The 26442-nt window shown below is 42.5% G+C and overlaps 2 protein-coding genes across 2 annotated transcripts; one reads left to right on the plus strand and one right to left on the minus strand.

Annotated features, from left to right (window-relative positions):
• Positions 1–315: 315 nt before the first annotated feature.
• Positions 316–1083, minus strand: H1-2 (H1.2 linker histone, cluster member). The gene has a single exon (XM_032140629.2). The coding sequence runs from the start codon at positions 1039–1041 to the stop codon at positions 400–402; it is 642 nt and encodes a 213-aa protein (XP_031996520.1). The 5' UTR covers positions 1042–1083; the 3' UTR covers positions 316–399.
• A 12537-nt stretch (positions 1084–13620) lies between these two features.
• On the plus strand, positions 13621–24514 carry HFE (homeostatic iron regulator). The gene is made up of 6 exons (XM_032140614.2): positions 13621–13696; positions 16993–17256; positions 17465–17740; positions 18834–19109; positions 19267–19380; positions 20332–24514. The coding sequence occupies exons 1-6, from the start codon at positions 13621–13623 to the stop codon at positions 20370–20372; spliced, it is 1047 nt and encodes a 348-aa protein (XP_031996505.1). The 3' UTR covers positions 20373–24514.
• Positions 24515–26442: the final 1928 nt, after the last annotated feature.

The raw sequence follows: 26442 nt of genomic DNA on the forward strand, positions 1-26442 counted from the left end.
GAGCAGGGCGGGACTTTTGAACTTTTTTAGTCCAATCCGGATATTCCTTTGGACTAAGAAACTGGCTCTTGCTTTGCGGTCTTTTCTGCCGTTCACAGGCCTGAGGCGGGGCTGACTGCCATCCCAAAAACATCCGCCAGCAGGAAACGCCTCGGAACAACAGTCGGGACGTAGCAACCGCAATAAAAGTTTAAGTGCTGTAACCTCACTACGGCCACTCCCCCACTCCGTTACCCAATTCGTCTCTGATAACCTCAATAACTCCCATGCGACTAACCTTAGTAACAAGGCAGAGCAAGAAAAGAAAGGCAGGTAGCAAAGCCAAATATCCAGCTCTTTTATTGAGATCAGTGGTGGCTCTGAAAAGAGCCTTTTGGGTTTTTGTAAGTAGGCGTTCGCCTATTTCTTCTTGGGTGCCGCCTTCTTAGGCTTGACAACCTTGGGCTTTGCAGCCTTGAGCTTCACAGCTTTCGCAGCACTTTTGGCAGCTTTCTTAGGCTTCGCAACCTTGGCCTTCTTTGGGCTCTTGGCCACTTTCTTGGTCACAGTGGCCGCCGCCGGCTTCTTCGCTTTCTTCGGTGTTTTCTTAGCGCTCTTCTTCGGGGTAGCGCCGCCAGCCGCCTTCTTGGGCTTCTTGGCTGCCCCAACTGGCTTCTTAGGCTTGGTTGAGCCCCCCTTCTTAACCTTGGGCTTGGCTTCCCCGGAGGCTGCCTTCTTGTTGAGTTTAAAGGAGCCAGAAGCGCCAGTACCTTTCGTCTGCACCAGAGTGCCCTTGCTCACCAGGCTCTTGAGACCAAGTTTGATGCGGCTGTTGTTTTTCTCCACATCATAGCCGGCGGCAGCCAACGCTTTTTTCAGAGCAGCCAGAGAAACTCCGCTGCGCTCTTTAGAGGCAGCTACCGCCTTGGTGATGAGCTCGGATACAGGGGGACCAGACGCCTTACGAGGCGCCCCCCCAGCCTTTTTGACCGCCTTCTTCTTTACAGGGGCCTTCTCCGCCGGAGGCGCGGCAGCGGGAGCGGCAGGAGCAGTCTCGGACATGTTGAGGATCAACAACTCGGGTACAAGTGGCAAAGCGCCGATGAAGCAGTGCTTGGGCAGGGCCGCTGTATATATAGAGCGCAGGCGCGCTCTGATTGGTGCTCTGGTCGCCCGCCTGGCTGGCAGGCTCTGCGCCGCTGCGCTGCTCCCAAGTTGTGTTTGTTCCACCTCACAAAAGGGGAAAAATATTAAAATTCCCCGCACCAAATCATCCGGGTTTGGTCAGGAAAGGATCTCAGAAGCCTCGGGCTTCATGCTCTTCATTTACTTTTCCCACAACCACAAAAACAACGCGTCCAGGCGTTCCCAATTCCCCCAACTCCGAAGGAAGTCTGGGGCAGTCAGAGACCACTTTCTGTTTTTCTTATAAATTACCTGTTCGCTCCTTTGCCCCTGAAAGTTCTTTTTCCCAGGGGTGGTTGGGCACATGCTTCCCTTATTTTTGAAAAAAAAAACGAAATGGTTTCCATCTAAATTTTCATGATAATTCTGTTTCTTCACAAGGGAAGTAACACAGGTCCTCTGTGAATTCTTCGTGCAGTCGCACAGGAACTGTGGACTGGGACAAGGATTCCAGGGCCAGTCCAAAGCAATTAGGGCGGGATGGGAGGGGGTTCATGAGCCTTGGTAGGGTCCGGGGTGGTGGGGGGCTAGAGACTTAAATCTTTGATTTGAAGACATTGAAACTATCAAATCCCTCTTTTCATAAATGGGGGCGGGGCATCCTTTTCACTTCTCTACAGGAGAGAAATTGGGCTCTTTTTAAAAAGCTCTGCGGTCCCCCTCTGAGTTGTGTAAGGCAGGAGGTCTGGCCCTCAAGATAGAGATAATAAACAACAAGGGAGACCCCTTAAGTCTGCAAAAAAGCCAATAGATTTGGCAGTTAGAGGCACTGAGATAATATGTTTTCAAAGAAAACAAGCATTTATTTATTTATTTATTTTTGTACGCTGCAATATAGACATGAATTTCAGCCCATGAAAATTGTAGGTTACTTTCAGTAACCATACCTTACACAAGTTACCGTATAGGACAGTCTCCAGTTGGGAACTCAAATATTATCTTTTGAGTTGCAAATAAAGCAGCTGACTTTAATAAAACCCACTCTTGACTTCTAAGATGAACAATATATTTGAAATTTATTTTTTAAATAGCAAAATTTAACACAGAAAGACAAGAAAAGTACCAGAACACGTAATTTATTATAAGATCTGTTGTTGATGAGCTGACAAATCACCTCTTCTCATCCCCTCTGAAACTATTCTGTTCTAAAGTTTGCTACTTTAAGGTTCACTACTTCTTATTTTACTCTCCGACCCCAAGTAATTGCTATTTTTTTCTTGAGATTAAAGGCAAAGTAAATTGTCTGCCCATATATTTGATATAATTATAGATTCATATTTAGGGACAAAGGTAATATTACAACTCACCAACAATTTCTGCTCAAATATATGTTTTCATGAAAATATGTGTTAAAGAGAACAGCCTTAAATTGTGGGAAAATGAGAAGGGAACCTACAAATTGAGTTCAATGACAAATGAAAAGTGAAACATCTTAAGGGTGACCCCATTGTTTTATTAAATAACATTTGTCCAACATTTGTAAACATTGTCTGCTTGTGCGCTTCTGTCCTCTGGGAATTAACGGTCTAATGAGATTAGTGATGGATGAATTAGCAGTGGTGGAAAAACACTTTAGACCGGCCATTCCTCTGAGTGACAGGGTATAAGAATTATACAAAATTATGGAAAGTGTATAAACAATTGAAGCACCTGCATCATACTAATATGTTATAGTAAAAGAAATAACATAAGGCTGGGCCCCGTGGCCCACGCCTGTAATCCAGGCACTTTGGGAGACTCGGGGGCGGATCACCTGAGGCCAGGAATTTGAGATCAGCCTAGCCAACATGGTGAAACCCCATCTCTACTAAAAGTACAAAAATTAGCTGGGGGTGGTGGCACTCGGGAGGCTGAGGCAAGAGAATCGCTTGAACTCGGGAAGCAGAGGTTGCAATGAGCCGAAATGACGCCACTGCACTCCAGCCTGGGCGACAGTCAAAAAAAAAAACAAAAGAAAGAAACAATATAAGAACATGTCACTTAGGCCAGGCTTGCTGGCTCACGCCTGTAATCCCAGCACTTTGGGATACAAAAATTAGCCCGGCATGGTGGCAGGCAACTGTAATCCCAGCTATTCGGGAAACTGAGGCAGGAGAATCACTTGAACCCGGGAGGTGGAGGTTGCAGTGAGCTGAGATTGCCTCATTGCACTCCAGAAGCCGATATTGCCTCATTGCACTCCAGCCTGGGCAACAGAGCAAGACTCCATGTCAAAAAAAAAAAAAAAAATAGAACATTTCACTTAGATCTTATTCTATGTGCAATGAACCCCCTTCTCATTTAAAACTCAGCTAAGTATATCCATCATGAAAATAGCTATGAAACGTCTCAATTACCAGGTAACTGGACCTTCTTTCACTATAAATTGGTGTCCTGGTTTATAAATCGACATGTAAATTTAATCGCTGTGATTCAGTTCTCTAATATGATTTTTCTAGTCGACTCAATCTAATCACATCTCTTTATATGCAAATCTGAAGTCCACACCTCAAGCCATTAGGACATCCAGCCACCCAGAATCTTGTCCCCAACCTCCTGGCAACATGGTGGAGGCCAGAAGACAGAGAAACATGTAACCAACCCTTTTCTAGATCCTTTATAAAGTGTGTTGAAAAAGTTATGCAAAACTTAAAAGCAATGCAAAAATATTTCTCCATATCCTTCCAAGCTATTTAGAGAATTATCTAAAAAGCCTACTTATGTGGTACCTGATGATGTAAGGCAATACTAGACAGTAAAATTGAATGTGAATCATATAAATACTTTCCAGATTTCTAGTGGTCATATTGAAAGAATGAAAAGAAACAAGTAAAATTAATTTTAAGATATTTTATTTAACTTAATATATCTAAACTATTATCACTTCAACATATAATAAATAAGCTAAAAAAAAAAAGTTGACATTCTTTTTTAAATGATAAATCTCCAGAACCTGGTGTGTATTTCACAATTTTACAACATTTTAAATCAGTCTAGCTACAGTCCAAATGGTCAATGATCACATGTAGCTAGTGGTACCTTATTGGACAACACTGTCCTACGTGAAAGTAACTCTGACTTAATGTTTACATTTTATTGGTTGCAGATTATCTAAAAGTAAACATTCACTTGTAGAAGTTTAATAAATTAATAAGGATTTTGTCGTAGAGATGGAAATGAATTCTTAATATAGAAAAAATGACCCTAAAAGTTATTATTGTATTGACTAATAAGGCATTAAACAACTTTATATCTGATTTTCCATTCCTCTTCCAGTATACATTCTTTCCCTGATCAAATACATATTTTATTCTCCCATATCTTCCTTTGACCTAATTGTGATTCTGCTTCCTCCTTCATTAATGAATTAAATCATTCTTTGACACATACACAAGCTCACTATATATAGTACATATATGTCAGTCATGTTTTTAACTTCCTGAATATTGTGCTTTGACACTTGGTTGTTCAATTTGGCCTAAGAGCTCTGAATCAGAACCTTTAGAAGCCATTCTGAAAAACTGGAAGATACAAAGCTTTTGACTATCAACTCCATAGCAACCTGATATCTGGTTGGTGTTCCATGGAAACTGTATTTCTCTAATTTTGAAATAAGATTGAACAAGCCTGTGAGCAACAACAACAGAAAAGTCTATTAGAATGACCTCCGGCCGGGCGGGGTGGCTCACGCCTATAATCCCAACACTTTAGGAGGCTGAGGCGGGCAGATCATGAGGTCAGGAGTTTAAGACCAGCCTGACCAACGTGGTGAAATTCCGTCTCTTCTAAAAATACAAAAATTAGCTCGGCATGGTGGCGTGCACCTGTAATCCCAGCTACTCAGAAGGCTGAGGCAGGAGAATCACTTGAACCCAGGAGGCGGATGTTGCAGTGAGCCGAGATTGCGCCACTGCACTCCAGCCTGGGTGACAGAGCGAGACTCTATTCAAAAAACAAAAGAATACCTCTAAGGGAAAGTTCAGATTAAGGATGTGGTCATCCCACCCAAAACTCATGTCCTCAAGAAAGCCACAAATTGAGGACACAGTTAAAATATTGTAATGCAATATATTGTGTATTCTTGTATTTACACACACATCATAAATATTATAGGTCGACTAGTGTTGTTTCATGCCACACTCTTCAGGCTCTGGAAACCCTGGTAGAAAAAGTTAAAAATGCAGAGCAAAATGTCAAGTCCAAACAGCAGTAATGGGGCTACAGAGAGACTCAAACAGCCAAGATACATTCAAAGGATAGTGAGAGGAGTTGTTGGGACAGGCGTAAGGAATGAGGGTGACAGCTGGTTTTTCTTTCACTTTTTCCTTCTACTATGCCAACTAGAGTTCTTTGTTTTTGGTAGAGACAGGGGTCTCACTGTGTTGCTCAGGCTGGTCTCAAACTCTTGGCACCAAGTGATCCTCCTGCCTCAGCCTCCCGAAGTTTTGAGATTATAGGTGTGAACCACCAAGCCCAGCCTTAGAGTAGGGTTCTGTCAGCTTCTGGATGTAGCTAACCTAATATTAATATATCCTGTATAGGCCAGAACTTCAAATGATTTAAAGCTGTTTTTTCCTGACTCACCAATTAATGAGGCTAATAATAACAGCCACCCCACTGGCAGTGCCTGCCTCAAAAAGTAAGTGTTAGTGTTGCTATCTGCGTGAGACCAACAATACAGGGACTCCAGGATATTTTCAGCCTAAATAAGATTGTAGGGGCTCTTGTCTGTTGCCTGGCTTCAGCCCCATAAACTTTTTTTTAACATATAACCCAGAGCCACAGTTTTGCTCATTTTTCAATCTTTGAAGGGAAATGATGGCCAACAATTAGGAGATTAAACCTGAGGCTAAATAGTTCCTCACCTCAAGGGCTGAGACCAAAGTTACTGCATCTGTATTCTCTAACACGCCCTCAAAATGGGTTGCAGAAAACAACAGAAAATATACTAAAGCACACAGTGAGAGCATAATAAATACATTGATTAGCTGGGTGCAGTGGCATGCGCCTGCAGTTCCAGCTACTCTACTCATGAGGCTGAGGCAGGAGAATCGCTTTTGCCCAGCAGTTTGAAGTTGCAGAGAGCTATGATCGCAACACTTCACTCCAGCCTGGGCAACAGAGCAAGAATCTGTCCAGAAAAATAAATACATAAATATAAAATTTACAAATATAAATAAATACATAGAAAGTATTATAAAAGGAACAATATATTGCAAAATATATTTACCTAACATTTTGAAATTGCCATTATAATTGTATAAGTGACGGCGGAAACTGGGTCATTAACAGCTATCTTATTCTTCAAGCTTCTTTCAAATGATGTCAAAGCATTTCAGAAAGTCAAACCTACCCTCAAAGGATAAGAGTTTGTCAATTGTGAGGATATGCACATTTTTACACCTTCTAAATCTGTGTCTATATGAAGGCAGTTATAAAGCACAAGATGCAAACGTATATTAGGCGATAGTCTTCATCAGAATAAGTACATAACCTGACACAATGACTATTTTGGAAGAAACATGGAAATGCAAATTTCAATAGATTGGTTGACATTATTTTTTAATGTATAGCTTTTTACTGTGCTGTGTTTTTACACACTTAATGAGCACTTGTTAAGCACAGGACACCAGGAGAAATAATAAAAACTAAGATCAGCCTAGCAGTGTGTCCTCTCAAGAACTTATACCTGATGGGACAGATACAGACAAATATAACCATCATAGTGTGAGAAATCTGATAGGAAAGACACAGCCACTGAGAGAACAAAAGAATAAAAACATAAAAATGTTAATGTGCTGGTTAAACGTTTGCCTTCAAGTATTTACCAGTCTAGCTGGGAAAATAAGACAGAAGACAACAGCCTAAAATAGTGGTTCTTAAACACTTAGATATCAGGACTTCTTTATACTCCTAAAAATTATCAGGCCTCCAAAAAATCTTTTGCTAAATATAGGCATTTATCACTTTGGAAAACAAAGCTGAGTATTAAGTTTTTAATTATTTATATTAATATTTATTTGATAACCTTTAAAATATTATATAATTAATATTTATTCATAATGCATATATGTGATTATATAGTTCATATGTAGCTATATAATTATCATATATACCATAGATTTATGTTATATATTACATATGTATTAAGAAAAAATGGAAAGTAAACCCGAAAGTTCCCCATTCCCTAACCCATTCAAAACCCTGGAAGTCCCAGGCTAATCTGAAACTTGTAAAGCTGCCTGCATGTTGAGAACACAGCTGAGCTGGTAGTGTGGAAGAGCGGAAAGACAGCAGTTCTGGAGCAAGGAAGCTTTATATTTAATCCCAGTTTCTCCATTCATGAGCTTGGTTACCCTGCCAAGTTCCTTCTCTGTAAAATGGGAATAATACTCCCAGAAATATAGTGAGGATTAAATTAGATAATGTGCATACAGTTCCTGGGATTGGGATAAGCACACAGTAGCCTCTCTTTTGAGGCATATTTGCATTAGATCCTTGCTGTATGATAGCCTTTTCTGTTTCTTTTTTTTATTTCCTTTGGTGACCCTGAGAAAGATGATACTCTCCTTAACTTGGAGGGCTGGATGGGAAGAGCCCAAATCCAACAAGCTGGTTCGTTCTCTCTAATTATGTGTGCTTCCCTTAGCTGCCTCTGAAAGGATACAGGCCCTAGGTACTAGCCCCAAGACGCCTAATGATTAGAGACAGAGCTGGACCATCAGAGAAGAGATGAGTGTGTGTGTGTGTGTGTGTGTGTGCAAGCAATTATATGTGTGCATTTAGGAGTGGTAGGTGCGTAAACAGTCTAGAACACTCACTCTCACTGTGACGTGAGGATGTATCCCCACATCGCTGTTCTGGGAGCTCACTCATTGTCCATCATCCAAGCTTATGATGGACAATTCTTTCCCAAGTGGGAAAGAATTCTGATGACACTCACATAACTACCCAGTCCCCACATTCTGCATCCCAGGTGTGTGCATACCTTTGATAGCAGGCAGGTGTGACTAGCCAATACATTAGGAGCATGGTATTCCAGCACTCTGCACTTTTTTACTATAGAATTCATCTCAACCTGCTTACATTACATAAAATTTTTGATTGATATCAAATTTTTATTACGTTTGCTTATCGAAGGATTTGTAATTATGGTTCAGTTGATACATAGATTGTTTATATTTTTCATGGTTACTTGAAGCACTTATATTTTCCTCATACTTTTACAAAGTAATCAAGGAAAAATACAGAGGCAGCTTAGTATATTAGTCAAAAGAATAATTAGACTGGTTTGGAACCTGGAATGTCTGAGTTCAAATTCAATTTTGCCGTTTTACCAGCTGTGTGACTTTGGATGACTTAATAAACCTTTTCATGTCTCAGTTTTCTCACCTGTAAAGGGACAATAATAAGCCTACCTGTTTCATGGGTCATTATGAGGATTAAGGAGTTAATATTTAAATAGTTCTTAGAACAACCTCTGAAATATTTTAAGTACAGAAATATATACATATATTAAATAATAACTTTTCTAAAACATCTTACCTACAATCTTGTGTGCAAATTGGTGGCTCAATTCTGCAACTGTTGTTGTTGGTGTTGTTGTTAAGCTTTTGTCATGAATGTTATCAGTAATATTAATACAGACAGTTAACTGAACCCTTCCTCTGCACCAGGCATTATATGCACTATTTTCATTCTGACTCCCTACACCCTGTGAGACAACCACCATTGTAATCATTCTCACGTTGCCAATAAGGAAGTGGAGAATGAGAATTCAGACTTCTCCAAGAAGTGCGGCAGACTGATTATAAATCATGCATCCTAAACACACACATATTAAAGTATTAACTGAAATCAAACAATAAAACTTTTGTCTATCTACAAAATGCATGAATTAAAATATGCCCCAACTACTTAACTAATATATTTAGCAAGTAGAGGGATGGAAGTGTTTTCACTCCTTCAATACATTCTTCATCAACCTCTCTCACCTTACCCCTCTGTCACAGGCATTTCCTACGTCATGCTGTTTTTCTGATGTACGCTAGGTGGCAGTCAAAACCAGGAACTCTTGAAAGAGAGTATATTCCTATTTTTCTGCAGCCTCAACCTCCAGGGCTCAAGCGATCCTCCTGCCTCAGCCTCCTGAGTAGCTGGAGCCACAGGTGCAAGCCACCACACCTGGCTAATTTTTAAATTTTTGATAGAGACGGGGTTGCCATGTTAGCCAGCCTGGTCTGGAATTCCTGACCTCAGGTGATCTGCCCGCCTCAGCCTCCCAAAATGTTGGAATAACAGGAGTGAGCCACAGTACCTGGCCGGTAATTTTTAACTTCCAGCTATACACTTAGTTTTTTGTCCTTTTCAGTGGACAGAAATTATAATGCCTGTTTGACAGGGGATAATTCTGAGGCACTGGGAAGTCATGAGACTGCATGGATTGCACAGGCAGGCAAGAACATGGGAGGGAACAAGTGTCTTGGACTCTTGTCTCAGTGGTCTAGAAAAATATGCTAGCTGATTCATTCACTCCACAAACAACTGATCGACATCTTCAAGAAGCCCAACAATGTACTGAGTTCAGGGGACAAGACAGTAATTAAGACAGGCTCTACCTTCACGGTGGTGTTTGAAAAATAGGGATCTAGAAAAAGGTAGGTAATAGTGGCTGTGCAAAAGATATCAGAGATGATATGAAAAGGAGGGACTAGACCATTTTACCTGGGAGTGGAGGTTAAACATAGGGTCTTTAAGGGAAACGTAAAAATATTAATTCTTTTCATTTTTGAAGTAAAATGACCATCGCTTCTCGGCCTTTTGGCTAAGATCAAGTGAAGTAAAATGATTACACCGAGGAAGATGACAGAAATAAATACTGCTGTACAAACATGGTAGCGCTGAAATTGGCTCTTGCCTGACAGGAAGCAAAATTATAAAATTCATTATTTAGGTATATCAATAATGATGGTGATCATGGCTGTAATAATAATGTTATTAATCATTATGTATCAATAAGAATACAGGTTTGTGACTTTACAATGTGCCTAAGAGCAACCCAATATTTTGATTGTAAACCACATTCCCTTAAACACACACACACCTTAAACAAGACCCCATAAAGCAGACTGCACTAAAGTGGAGGTTATATAAAAGTCCAACAGAATAAGAACCCTCCCCCATTGTATATTAATCTGTGAACTAAAAAAAAAAAAAAAATCATTAAATTGAAAATATCTAATTGTCAACTAGCAATTTTAAAGAGTTTAGGCAGAGAATGAAATATAAAGCTTTTTTTTAACTTTTAGATTTTTCAAGGCTAGCAGAACTGCTGAAGAATAACAATTTGAAACATAGGTTTGCTTTGGTTTCAATCTCTGTAGCAAAAGGCATTTACAATGTAGGCTGTTGTTTGTGCTTGCAGACACTAGATGACGCTCCAAATCAAAATGCCGGTAGTGGGACAGCCGCTGATCAAGCCGCCTGGCAAATCATTAACTGGGTTGACACTGTATTACTCAGCAGATTTCAAAACTCATTCACATACAGAGTCTTTTGATGGACAAAAATAATTATTACCCACAATTGACAGTGACAGTACTGAGAAGCTGGGAAACTGAAGTAGGACCCCGGAGCATACAGAGCCTGGCTCCCAGGACCTATAGACAAGAAACTCATGTGAGTTGATTCATTCACTTCCCCAAAACAATTATTAAGCAGTAGAAATTATAACTACGCTGGTAGTAGGCATAGTTTACAGTAAAAGGGAAAAGACATGCAAAAAAAACAAAAAAAAACGGGGCCGGGCGCGGTGGCTCATGCCTGTAATCCCAGCACTTTGGGAGGCTGAGGCGGGCCGATCACGAGGTCAGGAGATCGAGACCATCCTGGTTAACAAAGTGAAACCCCGTCTCTACTAAAAATACAAAAATTAGCCGGGCTTGGTGGCGGGCGCCTGTAGTCCCAGCTGCTCGGGAGGCTGAGGCAGGAGAATGGCATGAACCCGGGAGGCGGAGCTTGCAGTGAGCGGAGATCGCACCACTGCACTCCAGCCTGGGCAACAGAGCAAGACTCGGTCTCAAAAAAAACAAAACAAAACAGGCAGTGATGTTTTATGTGGGTCAGTTTGAAGTAGTGATCAAAGGAGAAAATGGCCGATCTTACCAAATAATGGATGCAGAAATAATCTTCATGGAGAAGCCACTTTAATTGTGTCTTAAATGAGAGCAACAAATTAAACATAAGAACCTGTAGGGACAAAGGGAAAACTTACTCTTTGGCTTCTGAAGAGTCGCTGAAAACCACCGACAAGAGGAAGATTAATAGGATAAAATGCATCCAATTTATTATTTCTTTTTTTTTTTTTTTTTTTTTTTTTTTTTTTTTTTTTTAGACGGAGTCTCACTCTGTCACCAGGCTGGAGTGCAGTGGCCCAATCTCGGCTCACTGCAACCTCCGCCTCCCGAGTTCAAGCAATTCTCTTGCCTCAGCCTCCCGAGTAGCTGGAATTACAGGCGCATGCCACCACACCCGGCTAATTTTTTTTTTTTGAGATGAAGTCTCGCTCTTGTCTCCCATGCTGGAGTGTGATGGCACGATCTTAGCTCACTGCAACCTCTGCCTCCTGGGTTCAAGTGATTCTCCTACCTCAGCCTCTCATGTAGCAGGGATTACAGTTGCCTGCTACCACGCCCGGCTGATTTTTGTATTTTTAGTAAAGAGGGGGTTTTGCCATGTTGGCCAGGCTGGTCTCGAACCCCTGATCTCAGGTGATCTGCCTGCCTCGGCCTTCCAAAGTGCTGGGATTACAAGCGTGAGCCACTGAGCCGGGCCAATTTTTGCATTTTAAACAGATGAATTATATGGTACGCGAATTATATGTTACCAAAAATTGAAAAAAAGGAATAGTACTATCAGCCCCAATGTGCCCATCATCAATATTCTACATGTTTCCAATGTTATTTCATCTGCTCACTTACAGTTGAGGCCCTGATATCCTGTTTGATTTTCTTGAATTGCCAAAATCTGCATACACGCTTACAAAAATAATGCCTGTTGAATTTGCTAGATATGTAAAGGTTTGGAGCAAATCAGGTGTATTAAATTTATTAATATAGTTTGAAATGTCTAAGGCAATAATTCCTAAACTTCGTTGAGGGAGGAGGAAAGCTTTTAAAATCCCATTGCCCAGGTGGCATCCCATACTGTTACTGGGAATTATGCATTGGGATGGATCCTTTAACCAAAGAGATTATTAGAGCTGGAGCTCTGAACCAGCAATCTCAGTTCTTGTGATAGTGAGCAAAGAACTACAAACTAACACCAAAATGCAAGCTTAAAGCAAAGTTTATTGAAGCACAATAATACACTCTGAGGGAGAGCGGGCTGATTTCTGCGAAGTGAAATCAGCACTTCTTTACAGAGCTCAAGGTGCTTTTATGGGGTTTGTGGGGAGGAGTTGAGGTTTGGGCTGTATCTGGGTGACAGGATGCTGTTATTTGATTGAAGTTTATGGCTATATAATCTAAAATTGAACTGTGCATGTTCTTACCTATAATTCATTAAGAAAAGCCTCCCAGGGATGGGGGGGCAAAACTGTATGTAAATTCTATTATAATGATGGTATGATGAACTTGGGGTGAACTTGAGGACAGGCTTTTGTGTTATTGGGCATGTGCCACTTTAGGGAATTTCCACCTGTACCCTCCTTTCTCTTTCTCCAGGATATTTTGGCCACAGACTTTATCATAAACTCCATCCCTTAGGGTGGCATTAGGGTACTCTTCGGCCTGAACTTAGGTGGGCCAGTGGCTGTCTTAGTGACAGCCTTTCCGCTCTCTTCTGTCATCCCCTCCCAACTGCTAATGTCTAACTACCTAACAATTGCCCATTAAATCAGTGTGTCTGGGGTTAGGAGCAGGCCTCAATATGTTTAATCAATCTCCAGATAATCCCAATACTGTAAAGTTTGTGAAACACTTGTCAGATAATTCAATTATGAAGGCTGTGGAAGGTGTTTCAGTAGGATCTAATTGGTTAATATTATGATTTAATTAATTTGAATCAAAAAACAAAATGAAAAAGCTTTATATTTCTAAGTCAAATAAGACACAGGTTGGTCTAAGGTTGAGATAAAATTTTTAAATGTATAATTGAATTTTGAAAATAATAAATATTTAAATATCTAAAGTTCAGATCAGAACATTGCGAAGGTACTTTCCCCAATCAACAACACCCCTTCAGGATTTAAAAACCAAGGGGGACACTGGATCACCTAGTGTTTCACAAGCAGGTACCTTCTGCTGTAGGAGAGAGAGAATTAAAGTTCTGAAGACCTATTGCTTTTCACCAGGAAGTTTTACTGGGCATCTCCTGAGCCTAGGCAATAGCTGTAGGGTGACTTCGGGAGCCATCCCGTTTCCCCGCCCCACCAAAGAAGCGGAGACTTAACGGGGACGTGCGGTCAGAGCTGGGGAAATGGGCCCGCGAGCCAGGCCGGCGCTTCTCCTCCTGATGCTTTTGCAGACCGCGGTCCTGCAGGGGCGCTTGCTGCGTGAGTCCGAGGGCTGCGGGCGAACTAGGGGCGCGGCGGGGGTGGAAAAATCGAAACTAGCTTTTCTTTGCCCTTGGGAATTTGCTAACTTTGGAGGACCTGCTCAACCCTATCCGCAAGCCCCTCTCCCTACTTTCTGCGTCGAGACCCCGTGAGGGAGTGCCTACCACTGAACTGCAGATAGGGGTCCCTCGCCCCAGGACTTGCCCCCTCCCCCGGCTGTCCCGGCTTTTCGGAGTGACTTTTGGAACCGCCCACTCCCTTCCCCCAACCAGAATGCTTATAAATAAATCTCGTAGTTCCTCAGTTGAGCTGAGCTAAGCCTGGGGCTCCTTGGACCTGGATCTCGAGTTTATTTCCAATGTCAGCTGTGCAGTTTTTTCCCCAGTCATCTCCAAACAGGAAGTTCTTCCCTGAGAGCTTGCCGAGAAGGCTGAGCGAACCCACAGCAGGATCCGCAGGGGGTTTCCACCTCAGAACGAATGCGTTGGGCGGTGGGGGCGCGAAAGAGTGGCGTTGGGGATCTGAATTCTTCACCATTCCACCCACTTTTGGTGAGACCTGGGGTAGAGGTCTCTGGGGTGGGAGGCTCCTGAGAGAGGCCTACCTTGGGCCTTTCCCCACTTTTGGCAATTGTTCTTTTGCATGGAAAATTAAGTATATGTTAGTTTTGAACGTTTGAACTGAACAATTCTCTTTTCGGCCAGGCTTTATTGATTTGCAATGTGCTGGGTAATTAAGAGGCCTCTCTACAAAGTACTGATAATGAACATGTAAGCAATGCACTCAGTTGTAAGTTACATTCATATCTGATCTTATTTGATTTTCACTAGACATAGGGAGGTAGGAGCTAATAATATGTTTATTTTACTAGAAGTTAACTGGAATTCAGATTATATAACTCTTTTCAGGTTACAAAGAACATAAGTAATCTGGTTTTCTGATGTTATTTCAAGTACTACAGCTGCTTTTAATCTTAGTTGACAGTGATTTTGTCCTGTAGTCTAGCACAGTGTTCTGTGGGTCACACGCCGGCCTCAGCACAGCACTTTGGGTTTTGGTACTACGTGTATCCACATTTTGCACATGACAAGAATGAGGTATGGCATGGCCTGCTTCCTGGCAAATTTATTCAATGGTACACTGGGCTTTGATGACAGAGCTCATGTCTCCACTTCATAGCTATGATTCTTAAACATCACACTGCATTAGAGGTGGAATAATAAAATTTCATGTTGAGCAGAAATATTCATTGTTTACAAGTGTAAATGAGTCCCAACCATGTGTTGCACTGTTCAAGCCCCAAGGGAGAGAGCAGGGAAACAAGTCTTTACCCTTTGATATTTTGCATTCTAGTGGGAGAGATGACAATAAGCAAATGAGCAGAAAGATATACAACATCAGGAAAGGATGGGTGTTGTGAGAAGCAGAGAAGTCAGGGCAAGTCACTCTGGGGCTGACACTTGAGCAGAGACATGAAGGAAATAAGAATGATATTGACTGGGAGCAGTATTTCCCAGGCAAACTGAGTGGACCTGGCAAGTTGGATTAAAAAGTGGGTTTTCTCAGCACTACTCACGTGTGTGTGTGGAGGGGGAGGGGGACTACCATCTGCATGTAGCATGTCTAGCAGTATCCTGTCCTCCCTACTCACTAGGTGCTAGGAGCACTCCCCCAGTCTTGACAACCACAAACGTCTCTAAACTTTGCCACGTGTCACCTAGGAGACAAACTGCTGGTTAAGAAGCTCGGGTTGAAAAAAAAAACAAGTAGTGCTGGGGATTAGAGGCCAAGAAGTAGGTAATGGGCTCAGAAGAGGAGCCACAAACAAGGTTGTGCAGGGGCCTGTAGGCTGTGGTGTGAATTCTAGCCAAGGAGTAACAGTGATCTGTCACAGGCTTTTAAAAGATTGCTCTGGCTACTATGTGGAAAGCAGAATGAAGGGAACAACAGTAAAAGCAGGGAGCCCAGCCAGGAAGCTGTTACACAGTCCAGGCAAGAGATGGTGGAGTGGGCTGGGTGGGAACAGAAAAGGGAGTGACAAACCCTTGTCTCCTGAATATATTCTGAATGAAGTTGCTGAAGGATTCTATGTTGTGTGACAGAAAGAGAAGAATTGGCTGGGTGTGGTTGCTCATGCCAAGGAGGAGGCCAAGGAGGGCAGATTCCTGAGCTCAGGAGTTCAAGACCAGCCTGGGCAACACGGCAAAACCCCTTCTCTACAAAAAATACAAAAATTAGCCGGGTGTGGTGGCATGAACCTGTGATCCTAGCTACTCGGGAGGCTGAGGTGGGGGGTATTGCTTGAGCCCAGGAAGTTGAGGCTGCAGTGAGCCATGACTGTGCCACTGTACTTCAGCCTAGGTGACAGAGCAAGACCCTGTCTCCCCTGACCCCCTGAAAAAGAGAAGAGTTAAAGTTGGCTTTGTTCTTTATTTTAATTTTGTTGGCCTGAGCAGTGGGGTAATTGGCAATGCCATTTCTGAGATGGCGAAGGCAGAGGAAAGAGCAGTTTGGGGTAAATCAAGGATCTGCATTTGGACATGTTAAGTTTGAGATTCCAGTCAGGCTTCCAAGTGGTGAGGCCACATAGGCAGTTCAGTGTAAGAATTCAGGGCCAAGACTGGGCACGGTGGCTCACTCCTGTAATCCCAGCACTTTGGTGGCTGAGGCAGGCAGATCACTTGAGGTCAGGAGTTTGAGACAAGCTTGGCCAACATGGTGAAACCCCATGTCTACTAAAAATACAAAAATTAGCCCGGTGTGGTGGCACATGCCTATAGTCCCAGGTTTTCAGGAGGCTTAGGCAGGAGAATCCCTTGAACCCAGGAGGTGCAGGTTGCAGTGAGCTGAGATTGTGCCACTGCACTCCAGCCTGGGTAATAGAGCAAGACTCTGTCTCAAAAAAAAAAAAAAAACAAAACCCAAAACTGAATAAATTCCTCAGGATTTGGGTCTAATTTTCCCTGAGAACCAACTCCTGAGTTCAACTACCATGGCTAGAGACACCTTAACATTTTCTAGAATCCACCAGCTTTAGTGGAGTTTGTCTAATCATGAGTATTGGAATAGGATCTGGGGGCAGTGAGGAGGTGGCAGCCATGTGTGGCAGAGAAAGGCGCACAAGGAAAGAGCAGCCAGGACTACCATATGGAAGAAAGACAGGACTGCAACTCACCCTTCACAAAATGAGGACCAGACACAGCTGATGGTATGAGTTGATGCAGGTGTGTGGAGCCTCAACATCCTGCTCCCCTCCTACTACATATGGTGAAGGCCTGTTGCTCTGTCCCCAGGTTCACACTCTCTGCACTACCTCTTCATGGGTGCCTCAGAGCAGGACCTTGGCCTTTCCTTGTTTGAAGCTTTGGGCTACGTGGATGACCAGCTGTTCGTGTTCTATGATCATGAGAGTCGCCGTGTGGAGCCCCGAACTCCATGGGTTTCCAGGAGAACTTCAAGCCAAATGTGGCTACAGCTGAGTCAGAGTCTGAAAGGGTGGGATCACATGTTCACTGTTGACTTCTGGACTATTATGGAAAATCACAACCACAGCAAGGGTATGTGGAGAGGGGGCCTCACCTTCCTGAGGTTGTCAGAGCTTTTCATCTTTTCATGCATCTTGAAGGAAACAGCTGGAAGTCTGAGGTCTTGTGGGAGCAGGGAAGAGGGAAGGAATTTGCTTCCTGAGATCATTTGGTCCTTGGGGATGGTGGAAATAGGGACCTACTCCTTTGGTTGCAGTAACAAGGCTGGGGATTTTTCCAGAGTCCCACACCCTGCAGGTCATCCTGGGCTGTGAAATGCAAGAGGACAACAGTACCGACGGCTTCTGGAAGTACGGGTACGATGGGCAGGACCATCTTGAATTCTGCCCTGACACCCTGGATTGGAGAGCAGCAGAACCCAGGGCCTGGCCCACCAAGCTGGAGTGGGAAAGGCACAAGATTCGGGCCAGGCAGAACAGGGCCTACCTCGAGAGGGACTGCCCTGCACAGCTGCAGCAGTTGCTGGAGCTGGGGAGAGGTGTTTTGGACCAACAAGGTATAGTGGAAACACACTTCTGCCCCCACACTCTAGTGGCAGAGTGGAGGAAGATGCAGGGCATGGAATCCCTGGTTGGAGTTTCAGAGGTGGCTGAGGTTGTGTGCCTCTCCAAATTCTGGGAAGGGACTTTCTCAATCCTAGAGTCTCTACCTTATAATTGAGATGTATGAGACAGCCACAAGTCATGGGTTTAATTTCTTTTCTCCATGCATGTAACTCAAAGGGAAGTGTCTGCGGCCCTTGCTTTTTATTTAACCAATAATCTTTTGTATATTTATACCTGTTAAGAATTCAGAAATGTCAAGGCCGGGCGCGGTGGCTCACCCCTGTAATCCCAGCACTTTGGGAGGCCGAGGTGGGTGGATCATGAGTTCAGGAGTTCGAGACCAGCCTGACCAACACGGTGAAACCCGTCTCTAAAAAAATACAAAAATTAGCTGGGCACAGTCATGCGCACCTGTAGTCCCAGCTAATTGGAAGGCTGAGGCAGGAGAATCGTTTGAACCCGGGAAGCGGAAGTTGCACTTAGCCGAGATCATGCCACTGCACTCCAGCCTAGGCAACAGAGTGAGACTTCATCTTGAAAAAAAAAAAAAAAAAGAGAGAATTCAGAGACGTCAGCTATCATATGACTACCAGGACAAAATATCAAGTGAGGCCACTTATCAGAGTAGCAGAATCCTTTAGGTTAAAAGTTTCTTTCACAGAACATAGCAATAATCACTGAAGATATCTATCTTACAAGGCCCCTTCTTATAACAATGCCTCCTAGGTTGACCCAGGTGAAACTGACCATCTGTATTCAATCATTTTCAATGCACATAAAGGGCAATTTTATTTATCAGAACAAAGAACATGGGTAACAGATATGTATATTTAAATGTGAGGAGAACAAGCTGATCTGACTGCTCTCCAAGTGACACTGTGTTACAGTCCAATCTTAGGACACAAAATGGTGTCTCTCTTGTAGCTTGTTTTTTTCTGAAAAGGGTATTTCCTTCCTCCAACCTATAGAAGGAAGTGAAAGTTCCAATCTTCCTGGCAAGGGTAAACAGATCCCCTCTCCTCATCCTTCCTCTTTCCTGTCAAGTGCCTCCTTTGGTGAAGGTGACACATCATGTGACCTCTTCAGTGACCACTCTACGGTGTCGGGCCCTGAACTACTACTCCCAGAACATCACCATGATGTGGCTGAAGGATAGGCAGCCAATGGATGCCAAGGAGTTCGAACCTAAAGACGTATTGCCCAATGGGGATGGGACCTACCAGGGCTGGATAACCTTGGCTGTACCCCCTGGGGAAGAGCAGAGATATACGTGCCAGGTGGAGCACCCAGGCCTGGATCAGCCCCTCCTTGCGATCTGGGGTATGTGACTGATGAGAGCCAGGAGCTGAGAAAATCTATTGGGGGTTGAGAGGAGTGCCTGAGGGGGTAATTATGGCAGTGAGATGAGGATCTGCTCTTTGTTAGGGGGTGGGCTGAGGGTGGCAATCAAAGGCTTTAACTTGCTTTTCTGTTTTAGAGCCCTCAGCGTCTGGCACGCTAGTCATTGGAGTCATCAGTGGAATTGCTGTTTTTGTCGTCATCTTGTTCATTGGAATTTTGTTCATAATATTAAGGAAGAGGCAGAGTTCAAGTGAGTAGGAACAAGGGGGATGTCTCTTAGTACCTCTGCCCCAGGGCACCGTGGGAAGAGGGGCAGAGGGGATCTGGCATCCATGGAAAGCATTTTTCTCATTTATATTCTTTGGGGACACCAGCAGCTCCCTGGGAGACAGAAAATAATGGTTCTCCCCAGAATAAAAGTCTCTAATTCAACAAACATCTTCAGAGCACCTACTATTTTGCAAGAGCTGTTTAAGGTAGTGCAGGGGCTTTGAGGTTGAGAAGTCACTGTGGCTATTCTCAGAACCCAAATCTGGTAGGGAATGAAATTGATAGCAAGTAAATGTAGTTAAAGAAGACCATGAAGTCCTAAAGCAGGCAGGAAGCAAATGCTTAGGTTGTCAAAGGAAGGAATGATCACATTCAGCTGAGGATCAAGAAAGCCTTCTGGATCTTGAAAGAGAAGCTCGATTCCATTAGGTGAGGTTGAAGATGATGGGAGGTCTACACAGACGGAGCAACCATGTCAAGTAGGAGAGTATAAGGCATATTGGGAGATTAGAAATAATTACTGTACCTTAACCCTGAGTTTGCATAGCTATCATTCACCAATTATGCATTTCTACCCCCTGAACATCTGTGGTATAGGGAAAAGAGAATCAGAAAGAAGCCAGCTCATACAGAGTCCAAGGGTCTTTTGGGATATTGGGTTATGATCACTGGGGTGTCATTCAAGGATCCTAAGAAAGGAGGACCACAATCTCCCTTATATGGTGAATGTGTTGTTAAGAAGTTAGATGAGAGGTGAGTAGACCAGTTAGAAAGCCAATAAGCATTTCCAGATGAGAGATAATGGTTCTTGAAATCCAATAGTGCCCAGGTCTAAATTGAGATGGGTGAATGAGGAAAATAAGGAACAGAGAAGAGTCAAGATGATGCCTAGGTTTGTGATGCCTCTTTCCTGGGTCTCTTGTCTCCACAGGAGGAGCCATGGGGCACTACGTCTTAGCTGAACGTGAGTGACACGCAGCCTGCAGACTCATTGTGGGAAGGAGACAAAACTAGAGACTCAAAAAGGGAGTGCATTTATGATCTCTTCATGTTTCAGGACAGAGTTGAACCTAAACATAGAAATTGCCTGAAGAACTCCTTGCTTTTAGCCTTCTCTGTTCATTTCCTCAAAAAGATTTCCCCATTTAGGTTTCTGAGTTCCTGCATGCTGTGACCTCTCCCTAGCTGTGACCTCTCCCCTGGAACTGCCTCTCATGAACCTCAATCTGCATCTAGAGGCTTCCTTCATTTCCTCCATTACCTCAGACACATACACCTGTCTCATCTCATTTCCTATTTTTGGAAGAGGACTCCTTAAATTTGGGGGACTTACATGATTCATTTTAACATCTGAGATAAGCTTTGAACCCTGGGACATGGCTAGTCATAACCTTACCAGAATTTTACACATGTATCTATGCATTTTCTGGACCCGTTCGACTTTTCCTTTGAATCCTCTCTCTGTGTTACCCAGTAACTCATCTGTCACCAAGCCATGGGGATTCTTCCATCTGATTGTGATGTGAATTGCACAGCTATGAAGGCTGTACACTGCACGAATGGAAGAGGCACCTGTCCCAGAAAAAGCATCATGGCTATCTGTGGGTAGTATGATGGGTGTTTTTAGCAGGTAGGAGGCAAACGTCTTGAAAGGGGTTTTGAAGAGGTGTCTTTTTCTAATTGGCATGAAGGTGTCATACAGATTTGCAAAGTTTAATGGTGCCTTCATTTGGGATGCTACTCTAGTATTCCAGACCTGAAGAATCACAGTAACTTTCTACCTGGTCTCTCCTTGTTCTGATAATGAAAATTATGATAAGGATGATGATAATGATGATAAAAGCACTTACTTTGTGTCCGACTCTTCCGAGCACCTACTTACATGCATTACTGCATGCAATTCTTACAATAATTCTATGAGATAGGTACTATTATCCCCATTTCTTTTTTAGATGAAGAAAGTGAAGTAGGCTGGGCACGGTGGCTCACGCCTGTAATCCCAGCACTTTGGGAGGCCAAAGTGGGTGGATCACGAGGTCAGGAGATCAAGACCATCCTGGCTAACATGGTGAAACCCCGTCTCCAATAAAAATACAAAAAATTAGCTGGGCATGGTGCAGGCGCCTGTAGTCCCAGCTACTCGGGAGGCTGAGGCAGGGAATGGCATGAACTCAGGAGGTGGAGCTTGCAGTGAGCCGAGTTTGCGCCACTGCACTCCAGCCTAGGTGACAGAGTGAGACTCCATCTCAAAAAAATAAAAAACAAAAAATAAAAAAATGAAAAAAAAAAGAAAGTGAAGTATAGAGTATCTCATAGCTTGTCAGTGATAGAAACAGGTTTCAAACTCAGTCAATCTGACCGTTTGATACCTCTCACACACCACTACATTCAGTAGTTTAGATGTCTAGAGTAAATAGAGAAGGAAGGAGATGGCTCTTCTCTTGTCTCATTGTGTTTCTTCTGAGTGAGCTTGAATCATATGAAGGGAAACAGCAGAAAACAACCAGCTGATCCTCAGCTGTCATATTTCCTTTAAAAGTCCCTGAAGGAAGGTCCTGGAATGTGACTCCCTTGCTCCTCTGTTGCTCTCTTTGGCATTCATTTCTTTGGACCCTACACAAGGACTGTAATTGGTGGGGACAGCTAGTGGCCCTGATGGGCTTCACACACAGTGTCCTCCCTAGGCCAGTGCCTCTGGAGTCAGAACTCTGGTGGTATTTCCCTCGATGTAGTGGAGTAAGCTCTCTCATTTTGAGATGGTACAATGGAAGCCACCAAGTGGCTTAGAGGATGCCGAGGTCCTGCCATGGGGCCACTGGGGTTCCGGTGCACATTAAAAAAAAAATCTAACCAGGACACTCAGGAATTGCTAGATTCTGGGAAATCAGTTCACCATGTTCAAAAGAGTCTTTTTTTTTTTTTTTTTTTTTTTTTTGAGACTCTATTGCCCAGGCTGGAGGGCAATGGCACGATCTCGGCTCACTGTAACCTCTGCCTCCCAGGTTCAAGCGATTCTCCTGCCTCAGCCTCCCGAGTAGCTGGGATTACAGGCATGCACCACCATGCCCGGCTAATTTTTGTATTTTTAGTAGAGACGGGGTTTCACCGTGATGGCCAGGCTGGTCTCGAACTCTCCTGACCTCGTGATCCGCCTGCCTCGGCCTCCCAAAGTGCTGAGATTACAGGCGTGAGCCACCCTGTCCGGCCGTCAAAAGAGTCTTAATATATATGTCCAGATGGCATGTGTTTACTTTATGTTGCTACATGCATTTGGCTGCATAAATGTGGTACAAACATTCTGTCTTGAAGGGCAGGTGCTTCAGGATACCATGTACAGCTCAAAAGTTTCTTCTGTAGGCATTAAATTTTAGCAAAGATATCTGATCTCTTCTTTTAAACCATTTTCTTTTTTCTGGTTAGAAAAGTTATGTAGAAAAAAGTAAATGTGATTTATGCTCATTGTAGAAAAGCTATAAAATGAATACAATTAAAACTTATTTAATTAGCCAGTGATAAACTATTAACAACTTGTCTATTACCTGTTAGTATTATTGTTGCCTTAAAAAATGCATATACTTTAATAAATGTACATTGTATTGTATACTGCATGATTTTATTGATGTTCTTGTTCATCTTGTGTATATACTTAATCGCTTTGTCATTTTGGAGACATTTATTTTGCTTCTAATTTCTTTACATTTTGTCTTATGGAATATTTTCATTCAACTGTGGTAGCCGAATTAATTGTGTTTCTTCACTCTAGGGACATTGTCGTCTAAGTTGTAAGACATTGGTTATTTTACCAACAAGCCATTCTGAAAGCATATGACAAATTCTCTCTTAATTCGTACTATACTGAAAGCAGACTGCTATAAGGCTTCACTTACTCTTCTACCTCACAAGGAATATGTTACAATTAATTCATTAGGTAAGCATTTGTTTTATATTGGTTTTATTTCACCTGGGCTGAGATTTCAAGAAACACCCCAGCGTTCACAGTAACACATTTCGGTAACACATTTACTAAACATCAGCAACTGTGGCCTGTTAATTTTTTTAATAGAAATTTTAAGTCCTCATTTTCTTTCAGTGTTTTTTAAGCTTAATTTTTCTGGCTTTATTCATAAATTCTTAAGGTCAACTACATTTGAAAAATCAAAGACCTGCATTTTAAATTCTTTCTTATTCACCTCTGGCAAAACCATTCACAAACCATGGTAGTAAAGAGAAGGGTGACACCTGGTGGCCATAGGTAAACGTACCACGGTGGTCTGGTGACCAGAGATGCAGGGCAGAGGGTTTTCCTGAGGGTAAAGGAATAAACAATGGGTGGAGGGGCATGAACTGGAAATCACTTGTAGAGAAAAGCCCCTGAAATTTTGAGAGAACAAACAAGAAACTACTTACTAGCTATTTGAATTGCTGGAATCACAGGCCATTGCTGAGCTGCCTGAACTGGGAACACAACAGAAGGAAAACAAACCACTCTGATAATCATTGAGTCAAGTACAGCAGGTGATTGAGGACTGCTGAGAGGTACAGGCCAAAATTCTTCTGTTATATTATAATAATATCATCTTATAGTACTGTCAGTATTTTATAAAACATTCTTCACAAACTCACACACATTTAAAAACAACACACTGTCTCTAAAATCCCCAAATTTCTCATAAACTCAGTTTTAAACTAACTTTTTTTCAAACCACAATCTGATTTAACAATGACTATCACTTAAATATCTCTGACTTTCAAATTAAAGATTTTCACATGCAGGCTGATATTTGTAATTGTGATTCTCTCTGTAGGCTTTGGGTATAATGTGTTCTTTTCCTTTTTTGCATCAGCGATTAACTTCTACACTCTAACATGTAGAATGTTACTACAATATTAAAGTATTTTGTATGACAATTTTATCTGAAGGCCTAGGATGCCTTGACATCATGCATACATTTATTACTTGATATGCATGCATTCTGGTATCTCAAGCATTCTATTTCTGAGTAATTGTTTAAGGTGTAGAAGAGATAGATATGGTGGATTTGGAGTCGATACTTATACATTTTCTATTTCTTGGATGGATGAATTTGTACATTAAAAGTTTTCCATGGCAGAAATCCTTTCAAAAACTTTTTTTTTTTTCCAGGATGGATTGAAGGCCCTGATTTCACCACAATGCAATATATCAATGTAGCAAAATTGTACTTGTACCCCATGAATATATATAATCTTAAGAAAATTTTTTTACCCAATTATTATTACTTACTAGATATTAGGCTCTGTTCTGAATCTTAATTTAATTCCTCCAAAGAATCTTTTGAGGTAGGTAGGAGCTATGGCTGCTATTCTGTTATGCTTATGTTGCTGTTATGAAACCAAGGCACAGAGAGGTTATAGTTAACTTGCTGAAGAAAATGATTGTGCTAGATTTTTATTCTAGCCATTCTGGAATAACAACTACACAACCTTATGTCTGAACCAAGGAAACATATGGTGTGGCAACTGTTACCATCTTTTTCGGAATAGCAGCACTCCTAATGTTTCCTGCAGGGAAAAAGGAATCTCAGAATTTGCCTGATCCCTATAATTCTTTTTCTAAATATTTTGAAATATCTTTCAGATGTATTTTTAAATTTAAAGATATTTTGTTCCATTCATACAGAATTTTTTTTTTTTTCTTGAGACGGAGTCTCACTCTATCACCCAGGCTGGAATGCAGTGGCATGATCTCGGCTCACTGCAACCTCTGCCTCCTGGGTTCAAGCGATTTTCCTGCCTCAGCCTCCCAAGTAGCTGAGACTACAGGAGCATGCCACCACGCACAGCTAAATTTTTTTGTATTTTTAGTAGAGATAGAGTTTCACCATGTTGGCCAGGCTAGTCTCGAACTCCTGACCTCAAATGATCCGGCCTCCTCGGCCTCCCAAAGTGCTGGGATTACAGGCGTGAGCTACCACGCCCAGCCAAATTTCTAACTTGTTTTGTTGTTGTTGAGACAGGGTCTCAGTCTGACACCAAGGCTGGTGTGCAGTAGTGCAATCACGGCTCACTGCAGTCTCTACCTCCTGAGCTCAAGTGATCCTCCCACCTCAGCCTTCTGAGTAGCTGGGACCACCACACCTGGCTCATTTTTTTCTATTATTTATTGAAATGGGTTCTGGCTATGTTGCCCAGGCTGGTCTTGAACTCCGGAGCTCATGCGATCCACCCACCTCAGTGTCCGAAAGAATTATCAGGAGTGAGCCACCGTGCCCGGCCAAATTTCTAACTTTTGAAATGACATATTCATTTATTCTCTTTATCATTCAGGGAGAAATTTGGGGATGGATAGCCTTGGAGCATCATCCACCAAGTTATTTTACACACCAGATTTAGATACAAAGTATTTTTTCATTATTTAAAAAAAAATCGAATTCTAGCTTTTACTCTGAAGATTCTAAAAAGAATTTTGGAGTCTTTAATTCACACTTTGGGGGCAGGGGAATAAGTACCAATATTTGTATAACTTTCAGTGCAAGTCACATTAGCTAACTGTAGTCTATTGAGTTAAATATCCTTGATTTCTTCCTTAAAACTGAGTCACTACGACGGCACTTTTTTGTTTTTGTTTTGTTTTTTGAGACGGAGCTCGCCCTGTCTTCCAGGCTGGAGTGCAGTGGTGCGATCTCGGCTCACTGCAACCTCCGCCTCCCAGGTTCAAGCGATTCTCCTGCCTCAGCCTCCTGAGTAGCTGGGACTACAGGCACACACCACCATGCCCAGCTAATTTTTGTATTTTTAGTAGAGACAGGGTTTCATCATTTTGGTCAGGCTGGTCTCGAACTCCTGACCTCGGGATCCGCCTGCCTCGACCTCCCAAAGTGCTGGGATTACAGTTATGAGCCACTGCACCCGGCTGAATGGCACTTTCATAAAACAGTAAATAATCAACTTCACTACTGCCCCCAAGAGTTTTACTATGTATATGAGGGCATCTGTTTTAAGTATGGGTATAATGTTACGGGTTTTTCTTTGTGTAAGTTTGGGTTCAAAATTTCATCATTAA

This window comes from Hylobates moloch, unplaced genomic scaffold (genome assembly GCF_009828535.3).
Source record: "Hylobates moloch isolate HMO894 unplaced genomic scaffold, HMol_V3 SCAFFOLD_20, whole genome shotgun sequence".
NCBI classification, from domain to species: Eukaryota; Metazoa; Chordata; class Mammalia; order Primates; family Hylobatidae; genus Hylobates; species Hylobates moloch.

Bases quoted from the DNA above. Each gene is read 5' to 3' on its own strand.
- H1-2 (XM_032140629.2), bottom strand. From the start codon at position 1,041: ATGTCCGAGACTGCTCCTGCCGCTCCCGCTGCCGCGCCTCCGGCGGAG.
- HFE (XM_032140614.2), top strand. From the start codon at position 13,621: ATGGGCCCGCGAGCCAGGCCGGCGCTTCTCCTCCTGATGCTTTTGCAG. The intron at 17,257-17,464 runs GTATGTGGAGAG...GGATTTTTCCAG, and splicing joins AAATCACAACCACAGCAAGG to AGTCCCACACCCTGCAGGTC. The intron at 19,381-20,331 runs GTGAGTAGGAAC...TTGTCTCCACAG, and splicing joins AAGGAAGAGGCAGAGTTCAA to GAGGAGCCATGGGGCACTAC.